Source organism: Trichechus manatus, unplaced genomic scaffold (assembly GCF_000243295.1).
Source record: "Trichechus manatus latirostris isolate Lorelei unplaced genomic scaffold, TriManLat1.0 scaffold00011, whole genome shotgun sequence".
NCBI classification, from domain to species: domain Eukaryota; kingdom Metazoa; phylum Chordata; class Mammalia; order Sirenia; family Trichechidae; genus Trichechus; species Trichechus manatus.
The window spans coordinates 22,037,965-22,051,938 of NW_004443947.1; the positions used below are offsets into that span (position 1 = coordinate 22,037,965).

Sequence of the window (13,974 nt, forward strand, 5' to 3'; positions counted from 1 at the left end):
CTATGAGTTAGAATCTACTTGACAGCAACAGGTTCTACTTTGAGGAGGCAGCTCTTCTCTGATCATATTTTGAGTGCCTTTCAACCTGAGGGGCTCATCTTCCGTTACTATATTAGACAATATTCTGCTGCTATTTATAAGGTTTTCACAGGCCAATTTTTTTTAGTAGATCGTCAGGTCCTTCTTCCTCGTCTATCTTGGTCTGGAAGCTCCGCTGAAACCTGTCTATCATGGGTGACTCTGCCAGTATTTGAAATACCAGTGGAATAGCTTCCAGCATCAACACACAAGCCACCACAGCAGGACAAACTGGCAGACAAGTAGTGGTATCCTTCCACCATACTTATTCAACCTGTATGCTGAGCAAATAATCTGAGAAGCTGGACTATATAAAGAAGAATGTGACATCAGGATTAGATGAAGACTCATTAACAACCTGCGATACGCAGACGACACAATCTTGCTTGCTGAAAGCAAAGAGGACTTGAAGCACTTACTGATGAAGATCAAACACTACAGCCTTCAGTAAGGATTACACCTCATCATAAAAAAATAAAAATCCTCACACTGTACCAATAAGCAATATCATGATAAATAGAGAAAAGACTGAAGTTGTCAAGGATTTCATTTTACTTGGATCCATAATCAACAACCATGGAAGCCACAGTCAAGAAATCAAATGACATATTGCCATTATGCAAATCTGATGCAAATGGTTGTTGTTAGGTGCTGTCGAGCTGGTTCCAACTCATTGTGACCCTATGTACGACAGAATGAAACAGTGCCTGGTCCTGCACTGACCTCACAATCGTCTTTATGTTTGAGTCCATTTTTGCAGCCACTGTGTCAATCCATCTTGTCAAGGTTTTCCTCTTCTTCACTGACCCTCTGTTTTACCAAGATGATGTCGTTTTCCAGGGACTGGTCCCTCCTGATCACATGTCCAAAGAAAGGGAAATGAAGTCTCATCATCCTCAATTCCAAAGAGCACTGTGACTATATTTCTTCCAAGACAGATCTGTTCCTTCTTCTGACAGTCCACAGTACATTCAATATTTTTTGCAAACACCATAATTCAAAGACATCAATTCTTCTTTGATCTTCCTTATTCATTGTCCAGCTCACACACACATATGAGGCGACTGAAAATATTACGGCTTGGGTCCAGTGCACCTTAGTCCTCAAAGTGACATCTTTGCTTTTTAACACTTTAAAAAGGTCTTATGCAGCAGATTTGCCCAATGAAATACATCATTTGATTTTTTGACTGCTGCTTCCATGGATGTTGATTGTGGATCCAAGTAAAATGGAATTCTTGACAACTTCAATACCGTCTCCGTTTATCATGTTGCTTATTGGTTCAGTTGTGAGGATTTCTGTTTTCCGTTGAGGTATAATCCATACTGAAGGCTGTAGTGTTTCATCTTCATCAGTAAGTGCTTCAAGTCCTCTTCACTTTCAGCAAGCAAGGTTGTGTCATCTGCATATCGCAGGTTGTTAATGAGTCTTCCACCAATCCTGATGTCACATTCTTCTTCATAGAGTCCAGCTTCTCGGATTATTTGCTCAGCATACACAGAGAATAACTATGGTGAAAGGATGCAAACCTGACACACACCTTTCCTGATTTTAAATCATGCAGTATCCTTGTTCTGTTCGAATGACTGCTTCTTGGTCTGTGTAGAGGTTTCGTGTGAGCAAAATAAATGTTCTAGAATTCCCATTCTTCGCAATGTTATGCATAGTTTTTTATGATCTACACAGTCAAATGCCTTTGCATAGTCAGTAAAACACAGGTAAACATCTTTCTGGTATTCTCTGCTTAGAACCATGATCCATCTGACATCAGCAATGATGTCCCTCATTTCATGCCCTCTTCTGAATCCGGCTTGAATTTCTGGCAGTTCCCTGTCGATGTACTGCTGCAACAACCACTTCTGAATGATCTTCAGCAAAATTTTACTTGCGTGTTATATTAATGATATTGTCTGATAATCCCACATTCTGTTGGATCACCTCTCTTTGGAATGGGTGAAAACATAGATCTCTTCCATTCAGTTGGCCAAGTAGCCGTCTTCCAGATTTCTTGGCATAGACACGTGAGCACCTCCAGCGGTGGTGTTCTGTCAATTCTTGGAGTTTTGTTTTTCGCCAGTGCCTTCAGTGCAACTTGGACTTCTTCCTTCTATACCACTGGTTCTTGATCATATGCTGCCTCCTGAAATGGCTGAACACTGAACAATTCTTTTTGGTATAGTGACTGTGTGTTCCTCCCATCTTCCTTTGATGCTTCCTGCATCATTCAATATTTTGCCCAAAGAATCCTGCAATATTGCAACTCGTGTGAATTTTTCTTCAGTTGTTTTGGCTTGAGAAATGCCGAGCATGTTCTTCCCTTTTGGTTTTCTAACTCCAGGTCTTTGCACATCTCATTATAACACTTTACTTTGTCTTCTCGATCTGCCCTTTGAAATCTTCTGTTCAGCTCTTTTACATCATTTCTTTCATTCATTTTAGCTACTCCCTGTTCAAGAGCAAGTTTCAGAGTCTCTTCTGACATCCATTTTGGTCTTTTCTTTCTTTCCTATCTTTTTAATGATCTTTTGCTTTCTTCACGTATGATGGCCTTGATGTCTCCTGCAACTCGTCTGGTCTTCAGTCATTAGTGTTCAATTTGTCAAATCTATTCTTTAGGTGGTCTCCAAATTCTGGTGGGATATACTAAAGATAGTATTTTGGCACTCATCACGGACTTGTTCTAATTTTCTTCAGCTTCAACTTGAACTTGCATATGAGCAATTGATGGTCTGGTCTGCAATCAACCCCTGGCCTTGTTCTGATTGATGATACTGAGCTTTTCCATCGTCTCTTTCCACAGATGTAGTCGATCTGATTCCTGTGTTTTCCATCTGGTGAGGTCCACATGTATAGTCGCTGTTTATGTTGTTGAAAAAGGTATTTGCAAAGAAGTCATCTGTCTTGCAAAATTCTATGATGCAACTGTTTTTAGCACCAAGGTCATGTTTTCCAACTACCAATGCTTCTTCATTTCCAACTTTTGCGTTCCAATCACAATTATCAATGCATTTTGACTGCATGTTTTATCAATTTCAGACTGCAGAAGTTGGTAAAAATCTTTAATTTCCTCATCTTTAGCATCCCTGGTTGGTGTGTAAATTTAAATAATAGTCGTATTAACTGGTCTTCCTTGTAGGCATATAAATATTATCCTATCACTGACAGCACTGTACTTCAGGATAGATCTTTTTTTAAAAATTTTTTCTCATATAAAAATGTATACATACACTGTTATGTGACTCTAATTGCTCTCCCCATACTGTGACAGGACACTCCTCTCCATCCAATTCCCCATGTCCATTCAACCAGCTCCTTACCCTCTCTGCCTTCTCATCTCATCTCCAGACAGAAGCTGCCCGTTTAGTCTCATGTATTTACTTGAGCTAAGAAGCACACTCTTTATGAGTATCACTTTACGTCCCACAATCCAGTCCAATCTTTGTCTCAAGAGTTGGCCCTGGAAACTGTTTTAGTTCTGGGGTGATAATCTGGGGGCCATGCTTTTCGGGGTTCCTCCAGTGTCAGTCAGACCATTAAGTCTGGTCTTTTCACTAGAATTTCAGTTGTGCACCCCACCTTTCTCTGGCTCCATCAGGGACTCTCTGTTGTGTTCTCAGGACAGATCTTGAAACATTCTTTTTGATGATGAATGCGATGCCATTTCTCGTCAATTTGTCATTCCGGCATAGTAGACCATATGAACATCTGATTCAAAATGGCCAATACCAGTTCATTTCAGCTCACTAATGCCTAGGATATAGATCTTTATGCGTTGCATTTCATTCTTGATGACTTCCAATTTTTCTAGATTCATACGTCATACACTGCACAGTCCAATTATTAATGGATATCTGCAACGGTTTCTTCTCATTTTGAGTTGTGCCAGATCAGCAAATGAAGGTCCTGAAAGCTTTACTCCATTCACGTCGTTAAGGTCGACTCTACTTTGAGGGGAGCCCTGGTGGCGCAGTGATTAAGCATTCTGCTGCTAATCAAAAGCTCAACTAGCTGCTCCTTAGAATCCCTATGGGGCAGTTATACCGTGTCCTATGGGGTTGCTATGAGTTGGACTTGACTGGACAGCATTTTTTTTTTTTTCTACTTTGAGGAGGCAGCTCTTCCCCAGTCATCTTCTGAGTGTCTTCCAATCTAGGGGGCTCATCTTCCAGGACTATATCAGACAATGTTCTGCTGCTATTCTTAAGGTTTTCGCTGGCTAATTTTTTCAGAAGCAGACTGCGAGGTCCTTCTTCCTAGTCTGTCTGAGTCCAGAAGCTCCACTGAAACCTGTCCACCACGGGTGACCCCGCTGGTATTTGAAATACCGATGTCAAAGCGTCCATTATCACAGTAACACGCGAGCCACCACAGTATTAACAAATTGACAGATGCGTGGTTAAGACTGTTAAAAAGCAAAGATGTCACCTTAAGGACTAAGGTACACTTGATCCAAGCCATGGTATTTTCACTCACCTCATTTGTATGGGAAAGCTGGACAATGAATAAGGAGGACCGAAGAAGAATTGATGCCTCCGAATTACAGTGCTGGTGAAGAATATTCAATATACCATGGACTGCCAGAAGAATGAACAAATCTGTCTTGGAAGAAGTACAGCCAAAATGCTCCTTAGAAGCAAGGATGGCGAGACTTCATCTCCCATACTCTGGACATGTTATCAGGAGGGACCAGTCCCTGGAGAAGGACATCATGTTTGGTAAAGTAGAGGGTCAGCAAAAAAAGAGGAAGACCCTCAATGAGACAGACTGATACAATGGCTGCAACAATGGGCTCAAACACAGCAATGATTGTGAGAATGGCGCAGGATTGGGCAGTATTTTGTTCTATTGTACACAGGATGGCTATGAGTTGCAATCGACTTAACAGTACCTAACAATAACAGATTACAGTACAGAAAAACCATGCCTGGGCTAAGAGACACCTGGTAACTGATCACTTTTAGCTGAAATCATTTTGGACCTAGTAAAAAACAAAATTCCAAGGTGTTGGGAAGTAACACCGAATTGTTAGTGGTTTAGGTTTGCCGGTTGTTTCCAGATGTTCTTCGGTGCTTCTTCACAGACTCTAAAACAGAATAAGGAGTAAGATGATCAGCCATCAGTGCTAAAACAATGATCTCACCTCCTTTCTTAAATTGTTCATTTCCCTCTTCCTTTAGTTGAGTGCTCTCTTCTCTTCTTTTCTGAAAGAGATCAGAGAATTACATTGTGTGATAGGGTAATTGTGACCTGCCAAAGGGATTGGTCAGCTTTGCCTTAAAAGAAAGCCACTTCCAGAGCAGACAGGAGGAGCCCGCCACCAAGGAAGGAGACCAGCAGGAGAGACCTGGAAGCAGGAGACGGCGTGGTGGGTTTCATAGCCATAAAGAGAGAAAGCTGAGTGAGTCTGGGCAAAGACTGAGGGCCAGGGAGAGGGGTGCCTGAGAGCATGGCTGGGAAGAGGCTATCCTGATGGAAGAACTGTTTGAGTGTTCCTGAGCCTGAATTGTAACTGTTACTTCCCTAATAAACCCCATAATTGTGAGTATGGTCTGTGAGTTGTGTGTGGCCACTGCAACTTCAATTCACTTCAGTGAATTATTGAACCCAGTATAGAGTGCTGTGAGAGGGACAGCTGTTGTCAGAGCAGGTAAAGATGGCGGAGAGACAAGGCATATTTGACCCCTGCCTTACAGGAATCAGCCCTGGGCTGTTGATCTTAATTTTCCCTCCCCATTGTGAAGTTGGAGGAGGTCAGACACTGCCCCCACACTGTTTTTACAAAACCTTAAGTTTTTTAATAGTGGTCGCATACAATATTTTTCCTTTTGTGACTGACTTACTTCACTCAGCACAATGCCCTTCAGATTCATCCCTGTTGTGAGATGCTTCATGGATTTACCATTGTTCTTTACTGTTGTGCAGTATTCCACTGTGTGTATGTACCATAATCTGTTTATCCATTCATCTGTTAATGGGCACTTAGGTTGTTTTCATCTTATTGCTATCGTGAATAATGTTGCAATGAACATGGGTGTGCATGTGTTTATTTGCATGACGGCTCTTATTTCTCTAAGATATATTTCGAGGGTGGGATTTCTGGGTTGTATGGTATGTCTATTTCTAGCTTTTTAAGGAGGTGCCATATCGTTTTCCATAACGGTTGTACCATTTTACATTCCTACCCCAGCAGTGCATAAGAATTCCAATCTCTCCGCAACCTCTCCAACATCTGTTATCTTCTGTTTTCTTTTGACTCATGCCAGTAATGTTGGGGTGGGATGGTATCTCCTATTAGTTCTGATGTGCATTTTTCTATAGGGTTGCTATGAGTCGGAATCGACTTGACGGCAACAGGTTTGGTTTTTCTCTTAACGGCTAATGATCGCAAGCATTTCCTTATGTGTCTGTTAGCCGCCTGAATGTCTTCTTTGGTGAAGGGGCTGTGCATATCCTTTCCCATTTTTTCAGTTGGATTATTTGTCTTTTTGTTATTGAAGTGCTGAAGTATTCTACTGATTTTAAAGATTAGGCCCTTGTCAGATACATCGTAGCCAAAAATTCTTCCCAGTCTATAGGTTCTCTTTTTATTCTTCTGGTGAAGTCTTTTGATTAACCTATGTGTTTAATTTTTAAGAGCTCTCAGTTACCTAGTTTCTCTTCTGGTGTTTGTGCATTATTAGTTATGGCTTGTATTGAATTTATGCCATGTATTAGGGCCCCTAACATTGTTCCTATTTTTTCTTCCATGATCTTTTTTAGGTTTTATATTTAAGTCTTTGATCCATTTTGAGTTAGTTTTTGTGTATGGTGTGAGATATGGGTCCTGTATCTTTTTTTTACAGGTGAACATCCAGTTTTGCCAGCACCATTTGTTAAAAAGACTGTCTTTTCTCCATTTAATGGACTTACTGTTCTTCTATCAATTGTATTTTTGATGTTTAATACCCAAATCCTAGGTGTTGTTTGCATGTACTTTGCTTTCTATGTTTCTAGCTTTTGCACAGAAGGGTAATGCAGGTTTCATTTAATTTCTATTCACTCAATATGAAACTAAAGAACATTCCCACTTGTGCATGTACCCCTGTAAATTCAAATTTTGGCTCTACTACTTATTAGTTGCACGACCTTGGACAAGATCCAGAATCTTTCTAAGCCTTAGTTTCTTCATCTAAAAAATAAAGCTTTAACAGTACCCCTTATTGTTGTTGTTGGGTGCCGCTGAGTCGATTTCGACCCGTAGTGACCCAATGTTACAGAGCAGACCTCTCCCATAGAGTTTTCTATTTTCTAGGCTGTAATCTTTATGGAAGCAGATCACCAGGTCTTTCTCCTATGGACCCACTGGGTTGGTTTGAACCATCAACCTTTTGGTTAGCAGCTAAATGCCACCAGGGCTCTTCTTAGGGTTGTTTTATGGATTAATGTGATAAAGTATATAAAGCTTCCAGTACAGGTTCCATCAAATAAGGGCTTGATAAATGTTAGCTATTATTTTTCTGTAAAATAAGTAATACTGATTTAGCTATGATTGTCGTTTGTCATGAAGAAGACGTACACTATGTTGTTAGTGTATTATAGAGGACTAGCCTAGCCTGCAGGGTCAGGGCACCGTGCTGTTAGCACACTCGTACAGGAAAATTTGATGAAAGCTATATACACAAATCTCTTTTCTTAGCTTCTTCAGAAACTCACACAGATGGCCAACTCAAAGGCAGAGTGAATGTTATCCTGCAAAGCAAAGCTGACATGTGCTGAGTCCCTATGTGCTTTCAGCCATGAATGCCTTATCAACACGGCTGGCACAAGCAGAACTGGTAGAAGTGCCTGCCTGCCTGCCACCTTCTGACAGCACTTTTTTACAGAGAATGCCCCAAAATCTTTCTTTATTCTTGAAGCTTCTAACTAAATAAAAACTTCAGAAGGAGGAAATACAACTGGCAATGTACTTCATGCATAAGAGGAACCTGGAGCCTAAGCAATTTGTATTCTTGAAATTAGGGACCAAAGTAAAAATATTATGTCTCTGCAGAATATTTGTAAATATACTACTGATGAAACCAGAGTACCTTCCAAGTGCCTTTATTATTCCACTATGGATAAAACAGAGCACTTGACAAATCTCAATTTAAAAAACCAAAAGGAAGTTACAAGTTAAATATAATTTTTTACAGTATCTACACATAGCAGAGGTAATAATAATTTGTTTTAAGATATAACATATTTGAGGAAGGGCTATTCTGAAAGTTACATAAAAAATAAAATAGGGGGAGGGATACAAAAATACCAATGTGGCTGTATTTACCTAGCACCACCTAGGAGGAAAGGGGCCCTGGTGGCACAGTGGTTCAGCGCTGCTAACTGAAAAGGCTGGCAGTTAGAACCCACCAGTTACTCTGTGGTAGAAAGATACGGCAGTCTGCTTCCGTAAAGATTTACAGCCTTGGAAACCCTATGGGACAGGTCTACTCTGTCCTATAGGGTTGCTATGAGTCAGAATCGACTTGATGGCAATGGGTTTGGTTTTTGGTTTACCTAGGAGGAAGGTGCTTGGAATGTAATGTTGTCTATTGCACTGGCCAGGATTTTGGATGCAAGCAAAGGTCTGTCCAACTTAAACCAAAAGAAAAAAAAAAAAGGAAGGGGAAGGGAGACTTACTGGAAGACATTGGGGGTTCACAGAATCAACAGAGGCTTAAAGAACAGGCTTAGGAAACAGGTAGACTTCAAGTGAGCTCTGTTAAGTCAAGAAGAAAAAGCTAAATATCTTTTAGTGAGAGTCTGGTCAGGACAGGGCTGCAGTGGTAGCAAATAAGTTCTAACCAGTCCTTTTTCTTTGTCTCACTCAATCCAGATTCATAGTCTTGGTCGAACGTATGCAATGAACCAGCCTAGGTCACAGGCCTTGCTGACAGGGAATGGAGTGAGGATGTGGAGTAAGTCAATCAACAAGATTAAAACACTGTGGAGAATTTCCCCAAACAGGAAAGGGGGAATTAGATGCTGGACAGCCAAGAAAACCCTGTAACAAATCTAGTTAACCGTTACTTAAAAAATCAGAAATGCCGAACGGCAGTTCATCAAGTTATTTACCAGCAGTTAATATCCATTCTTCAAGAACGTTCCATTTCCTCTGTTTTAACTCTAATCTCAAACTACTTTCTGATCTATAATTTGCTCTGTGGAGCGAACTCATCAGGAATGGTCTATGAACACAGATAAATTACACAGACTGCCCCATCAGGCTCTTCTGAATTTTGTGTTTTTTTTTCAAGAGTCTTATCATTTTTAGGTAAATTTATAACATCAAGTTCCCAATGGGCAAAGCCTAGGCCCTGCAAGAAATTACTGCTAAGGCCCAGCCTCAACAGCCAGTCAGATAAAAGCTCATTGTGTTCATAATGAGGGGGACTAAAACTTGAACTAGCAAAGAGAAAGGCTCTAAAACATATTTCTAAGGCCAATTATTCTCAGAAAGACATTTCATTTTTTTGGCTGATAAATCACAATCCAGTGACCCATGAACCAGTAAACACTGGAAAAGAGCTGCTGCTTCCCTCTCCACAGACTGTATAAATTGAGGATTAAGGCAATTATCAATATCATGCTGAACATCTCCTTGGAAACAGCTAAAAATAGCATTTTTGAGGAGAGAGCTGCACTCTATCTCAGCTGTGCCAAGAGACTGACTTGATCCCAGTACAAACATGGGGGTTTATTCTGCTGCCTGAATATACTATTTCTCCAAGGGATGGCACACATACTGTATATATTCCTGGAATCCGAGGACAGATTTTATAGATAGCACACAGATCCTACTTCAGCATGCCAAGTGCCAGAAGTGTTCACATATAAATGAGCTGGTAGTGCTGATATTCTGCAGCGCTATCAGGGGCAAACCTTTCCAGGCTCTGTTCTATGAAGAGAAGCTTCTAATGTGGTTAGGAGCCCCCTCACACGCCTCCACAACGCATTTTAACACATTTCAGAGAGGGCTCACAGAGAAACATCTGTTCTTGAATTACATTTCCACAGGAATGGGAACCAAAGAAATTTTACAGGACTTGTTACTCAGTACTCAAAGAAAGCTGCTTCCTACTCATCACTGAAAACTCAGGGGAAAACAATGACATTATTCTGTGTCGTCAATCATCAAAGCAACTTGCTGAGGAAAACCCCATACAAGACCCTTGATAAGTGGATGGAGTTTTTTGGAGTTTATTTCAACTGCTTATTACCACAACTGCAAATTTCTCAGTTTGGTATTCAAAGTTCAGCACAACCTATACCAGTGTAGCACTTCACTGCTTAAAAATTGCTGTCACAACATTAGCTCATTTGCTTTTCAAGACAGTTCTGAGATGCTGGCATGGAAGTATTTAAGTACCCATTTTACAGGTAAGAAATCAAGATTCAAAGGTCTGTTGTTCTTTAAACTACATCAAACTTCTATTCCAACCTACTCAATCTTACCTTCCATTATTACCTGACACAAATCATCTATGCTAGACAGTCTGATCTCTTTACTGACCTTCAAAACTTACCACGCTTATTCTTCATTACATTCTTATGCTTATGCATCCCCATCTCAGCGCCCTCCCACTAAAAGTTTACAACAAAGTAAGAAACACTGATTCATGAAACACTATTGAACTTTGTGAAAGAACTGTGGAAATCTGCGGTGTACTTGCTATGGACTGCTCCTATGTCACCTCCCCACCCACCCCGGCCAGTCATTCTACGTGGTAGTTCTAACAGCACAAGGTAAGCTGTAAACAACCAGCAGTTTCACTGCTGGAGGAGGCTGACTTGACTTGGAGAAGCAGGCGGAAAACCCATGTCCACTGGTGCCGTCAATTAAAAAGTACCAATCTGAGTGGCAAATGGGAAGGTCAGTCTGAGGTTGCAGCCCTGATGAAGGCAAGCAACAAACCCACGGACTAGCTGGAAATGTAATAGGAGATACAGTAAAATAGGAGATACAGTAAAAGAGACAGTTATAAAGGTGCTTGATAAGCTCTCCAAATATCACGGGCTAACTGGAGATGGTGCATGTGTTTGCAAAGACTGGAGAGGGCCAAAATTATTCACATATCCTTGTCCTATCAGGAGCCTGTGCACATGTACAAAGGAGACAAGTGAGGGTCCAGCTGGGACAATAGAAGTAAAAGCCAGGGCAGAAAACTACCAGATCCACTGGCAGAGGGTGGAAGCCTTATTACTTTGAGGTGTCTGAACACAACCTCCGACCAATTAATTACTGGCTTCCCACTAATCTAAGCAGAAACAGAAACAACCCAAAGAAAGTCAGGTTTAAAATTAAAAACAAGGGAAAAAATAACCAAGAAAACTGAGCAGAGCTACAGTGGCCACACACTGCAGGGGAAATGCATTTCATAACTCTAGTCCAGGTAAATTACTAAGCAAACAATTAAGCAAACAAAACAGCAACAACAAAAATAATCAGGGGGGAAAGTCACAATCCATAGTTGCTACAATACTTAAAATGTCCAGTTTCAACAAAACTATAAAACACTACTTCCTGCCAAGAATTAGGGCATTTCAAAAGAGGATGACACTGTTCCAGATCATGTTATTGAGTCCCAGGCTGATATACAGTCATTTTGAGATCTATGTTAAAAATAAACCTCTTACTCACTGAATCAGGACTTGGACCACAGGTCTTAGATTGTTCTATTGTAAATCCAAAGCCATTTTTCAGTGAGCTAGCAAAACAGATTCCCTTTCTACATCTTTGTAGATGGACCAATTCAACTTGCAAGTACCCTCACAAATACAGAGATGCTTAGAATCTTTTACAGAACTTAAGTATTCATTCTCATTTTCCAGGGAATAATTTTTTTGGATCATAGAGATAAGAGAAAACTTCACATGTATCTTCTTAAAGACAAAGAACTTTGAAATATTACATTGAAAACAGACATCTTAACAAGCACTTCTCTATTACTTAACCTATTCAATTCTCCAGTTATTTTAAAGTTCCAACACCATTCAAATTTCTGAATGATCATCCAATCTGAGTTTAAATGAGGTTCTTTGTTTTGGCAAGCAATGTCACAATAAAGAGGTATCATTTATAATTAGGTTTTAGATGATATTCTGGCAAACAAGTAGAAGGTGAGCATTTGGAAAAGGATATAAATGCTGTATTCATTGCTATTAAAATTTAGCTAGATTACTGAAGTAAAAATGGACTTTTTAAAGGGGTGCTGGGACAACTTGGTAGTTCTTTGGAAAAACATAAAATTAGATTAACAGCTCACATCATACACAAGAATAAACTCCAAGTGAAGCAGGTATCTAAATGTAAAAAGTGAAACCTTACAAGTACTGGATGAAAACTAGGTGAATTCCTCTTTAACTTCAGTGCAGGGAAAGACTACCTAACTACAAACTCAAAATTCAGTGATAATACAAGATTTAAGTAAAAGAAAAAAAAATTGTATGGCTAAAAAAAAGCAAACCAAACTAGAACAAAATACCCCACTATAAACAAAGTCAAAAGACATCTGACAAATCAGATATGTGCAACATATACCACAAAGTGCTAAATCCTTAACAAAAAACAAAAAACTCTTAAAAATGAGTTGCAAAGGACTAAAAGCCTCAGAGAAAAATGGGGAAATTAACAATTACAAAAAATGACACAAAAAAGTTTCTCAAATATATGAAAAAATATTCAAACTTATTTATAATTAGAAAAAAGAAAACTAAAACAACAATGAAACACTGTTTCTCTATGAATTAACGAAAAGTTCAACAACACATTTTATTGGTGAGATTCTGGGGAAACGGGCACTCTTATACATTAGTAATGGGATGCAAACTGGTACACGCCTTCTGAAAAGGAAGTGTTCAACTGCTAACTGAAAGGTCGGCAGTTCGAATCCACCAGTTGCTCTTTGGAAACCCTATGGGGCAGTTCTACTCTGTCCTATAGGGTCGGTATGAGTCAGAATTGACTCAATGGCAATGAATTTTTAAAAAAAATAAAACTACATATGCACTTACTTTTTGACCCATCAATCCCATTTCTAGGAATCTTCCCTCAAGATACATCTCTGAAAATATATGTGCATAAAGTTATTCACTGAAGCAATGTTTGTAATTGCAAAACATTGGACACAACCTAAACAACTGTCCACAGGAGTGGTTGAATAAATGATGGTACCTCCAAACAATGGAGAACTATGCTGCTGGAAAAAAGAAAGTAGAAGCTCTCTGTGTACTGATACAGAATGATTTCCAGGGTATACGTTTAACTGAGCTGAGCAAAGTACAAAAAAGTATCTGTAGTATGCTACTCTTTACATAAGAAGGGAATATAATGAAATATACACGTATCTGCTCTTTGTTCAAAACAAATGCAGGAAGGATAAGCCAGAAACTGCAGAAATTGGTTACCTCCAGGAGATGGGTGGAAAAGGAGTGGAAGAATGGGAATGAGGCAGCAGGGATGAAGCAGTGACATTTCTTTGTGTGTGGTTCTGACTAGTAGAACCACAGTTATGTTTCATACTGTAACCCTGAAGATGGTGAGAAGTGGTGGCAGGAGAGACCACACAGTGGGCTTCCCAGCCCACAGAGTGAGAAAGCTGAGTGCTTTTGGGCAGAGGCAGAGGACCAGGGAGAGGCGTGCCTGCGACCACAGTCGAGAAGAGGTTGTCCTGATGGAAGAACTGTATCCTGAGTGTTTCTGAGCCTGAACTGTAACCTGTTACTTCCCTAATAAACCTTATCATTGTGAGTATTGTCTGTAAGCTCTGTGTAGTCATTGCAGTGAATTATCGAGCCCAGCAAAGAAGTAGGTAGTGCTGTAGGAGGGACGGTTGGTGTCGTAATTGGTAAAGATGGCATAGAGAGGAGGCATGCCTGACC

General features: G+C 40.1%; 1 protein-coding gene across 3 annotated transcripts in view; it reads right to left on the reverse strand.

Moving 5' to 3' along the window:
- Positions 1–13,974, reverse strand: part of TTC1 (tetratricopeptide repeat domain 1) — a 48,261-nt gene that overhangs the window by 23,330 nt on the left and 10,957 nt on the right. For all 3 annotated transcript variants that reach the window (XM_004371246.2, XM_023726537.1, XM_023726538.1), the window contains one exon: positions 5,219–5,279. In XM_004371246.2, the coding sequence (XP_004371303.1) occupies positions 5,219–5,279 (61 nt within the window). The remainder of the gene's footprint in view (positions 1–5,218; positions 5,280–13,974) is intronic.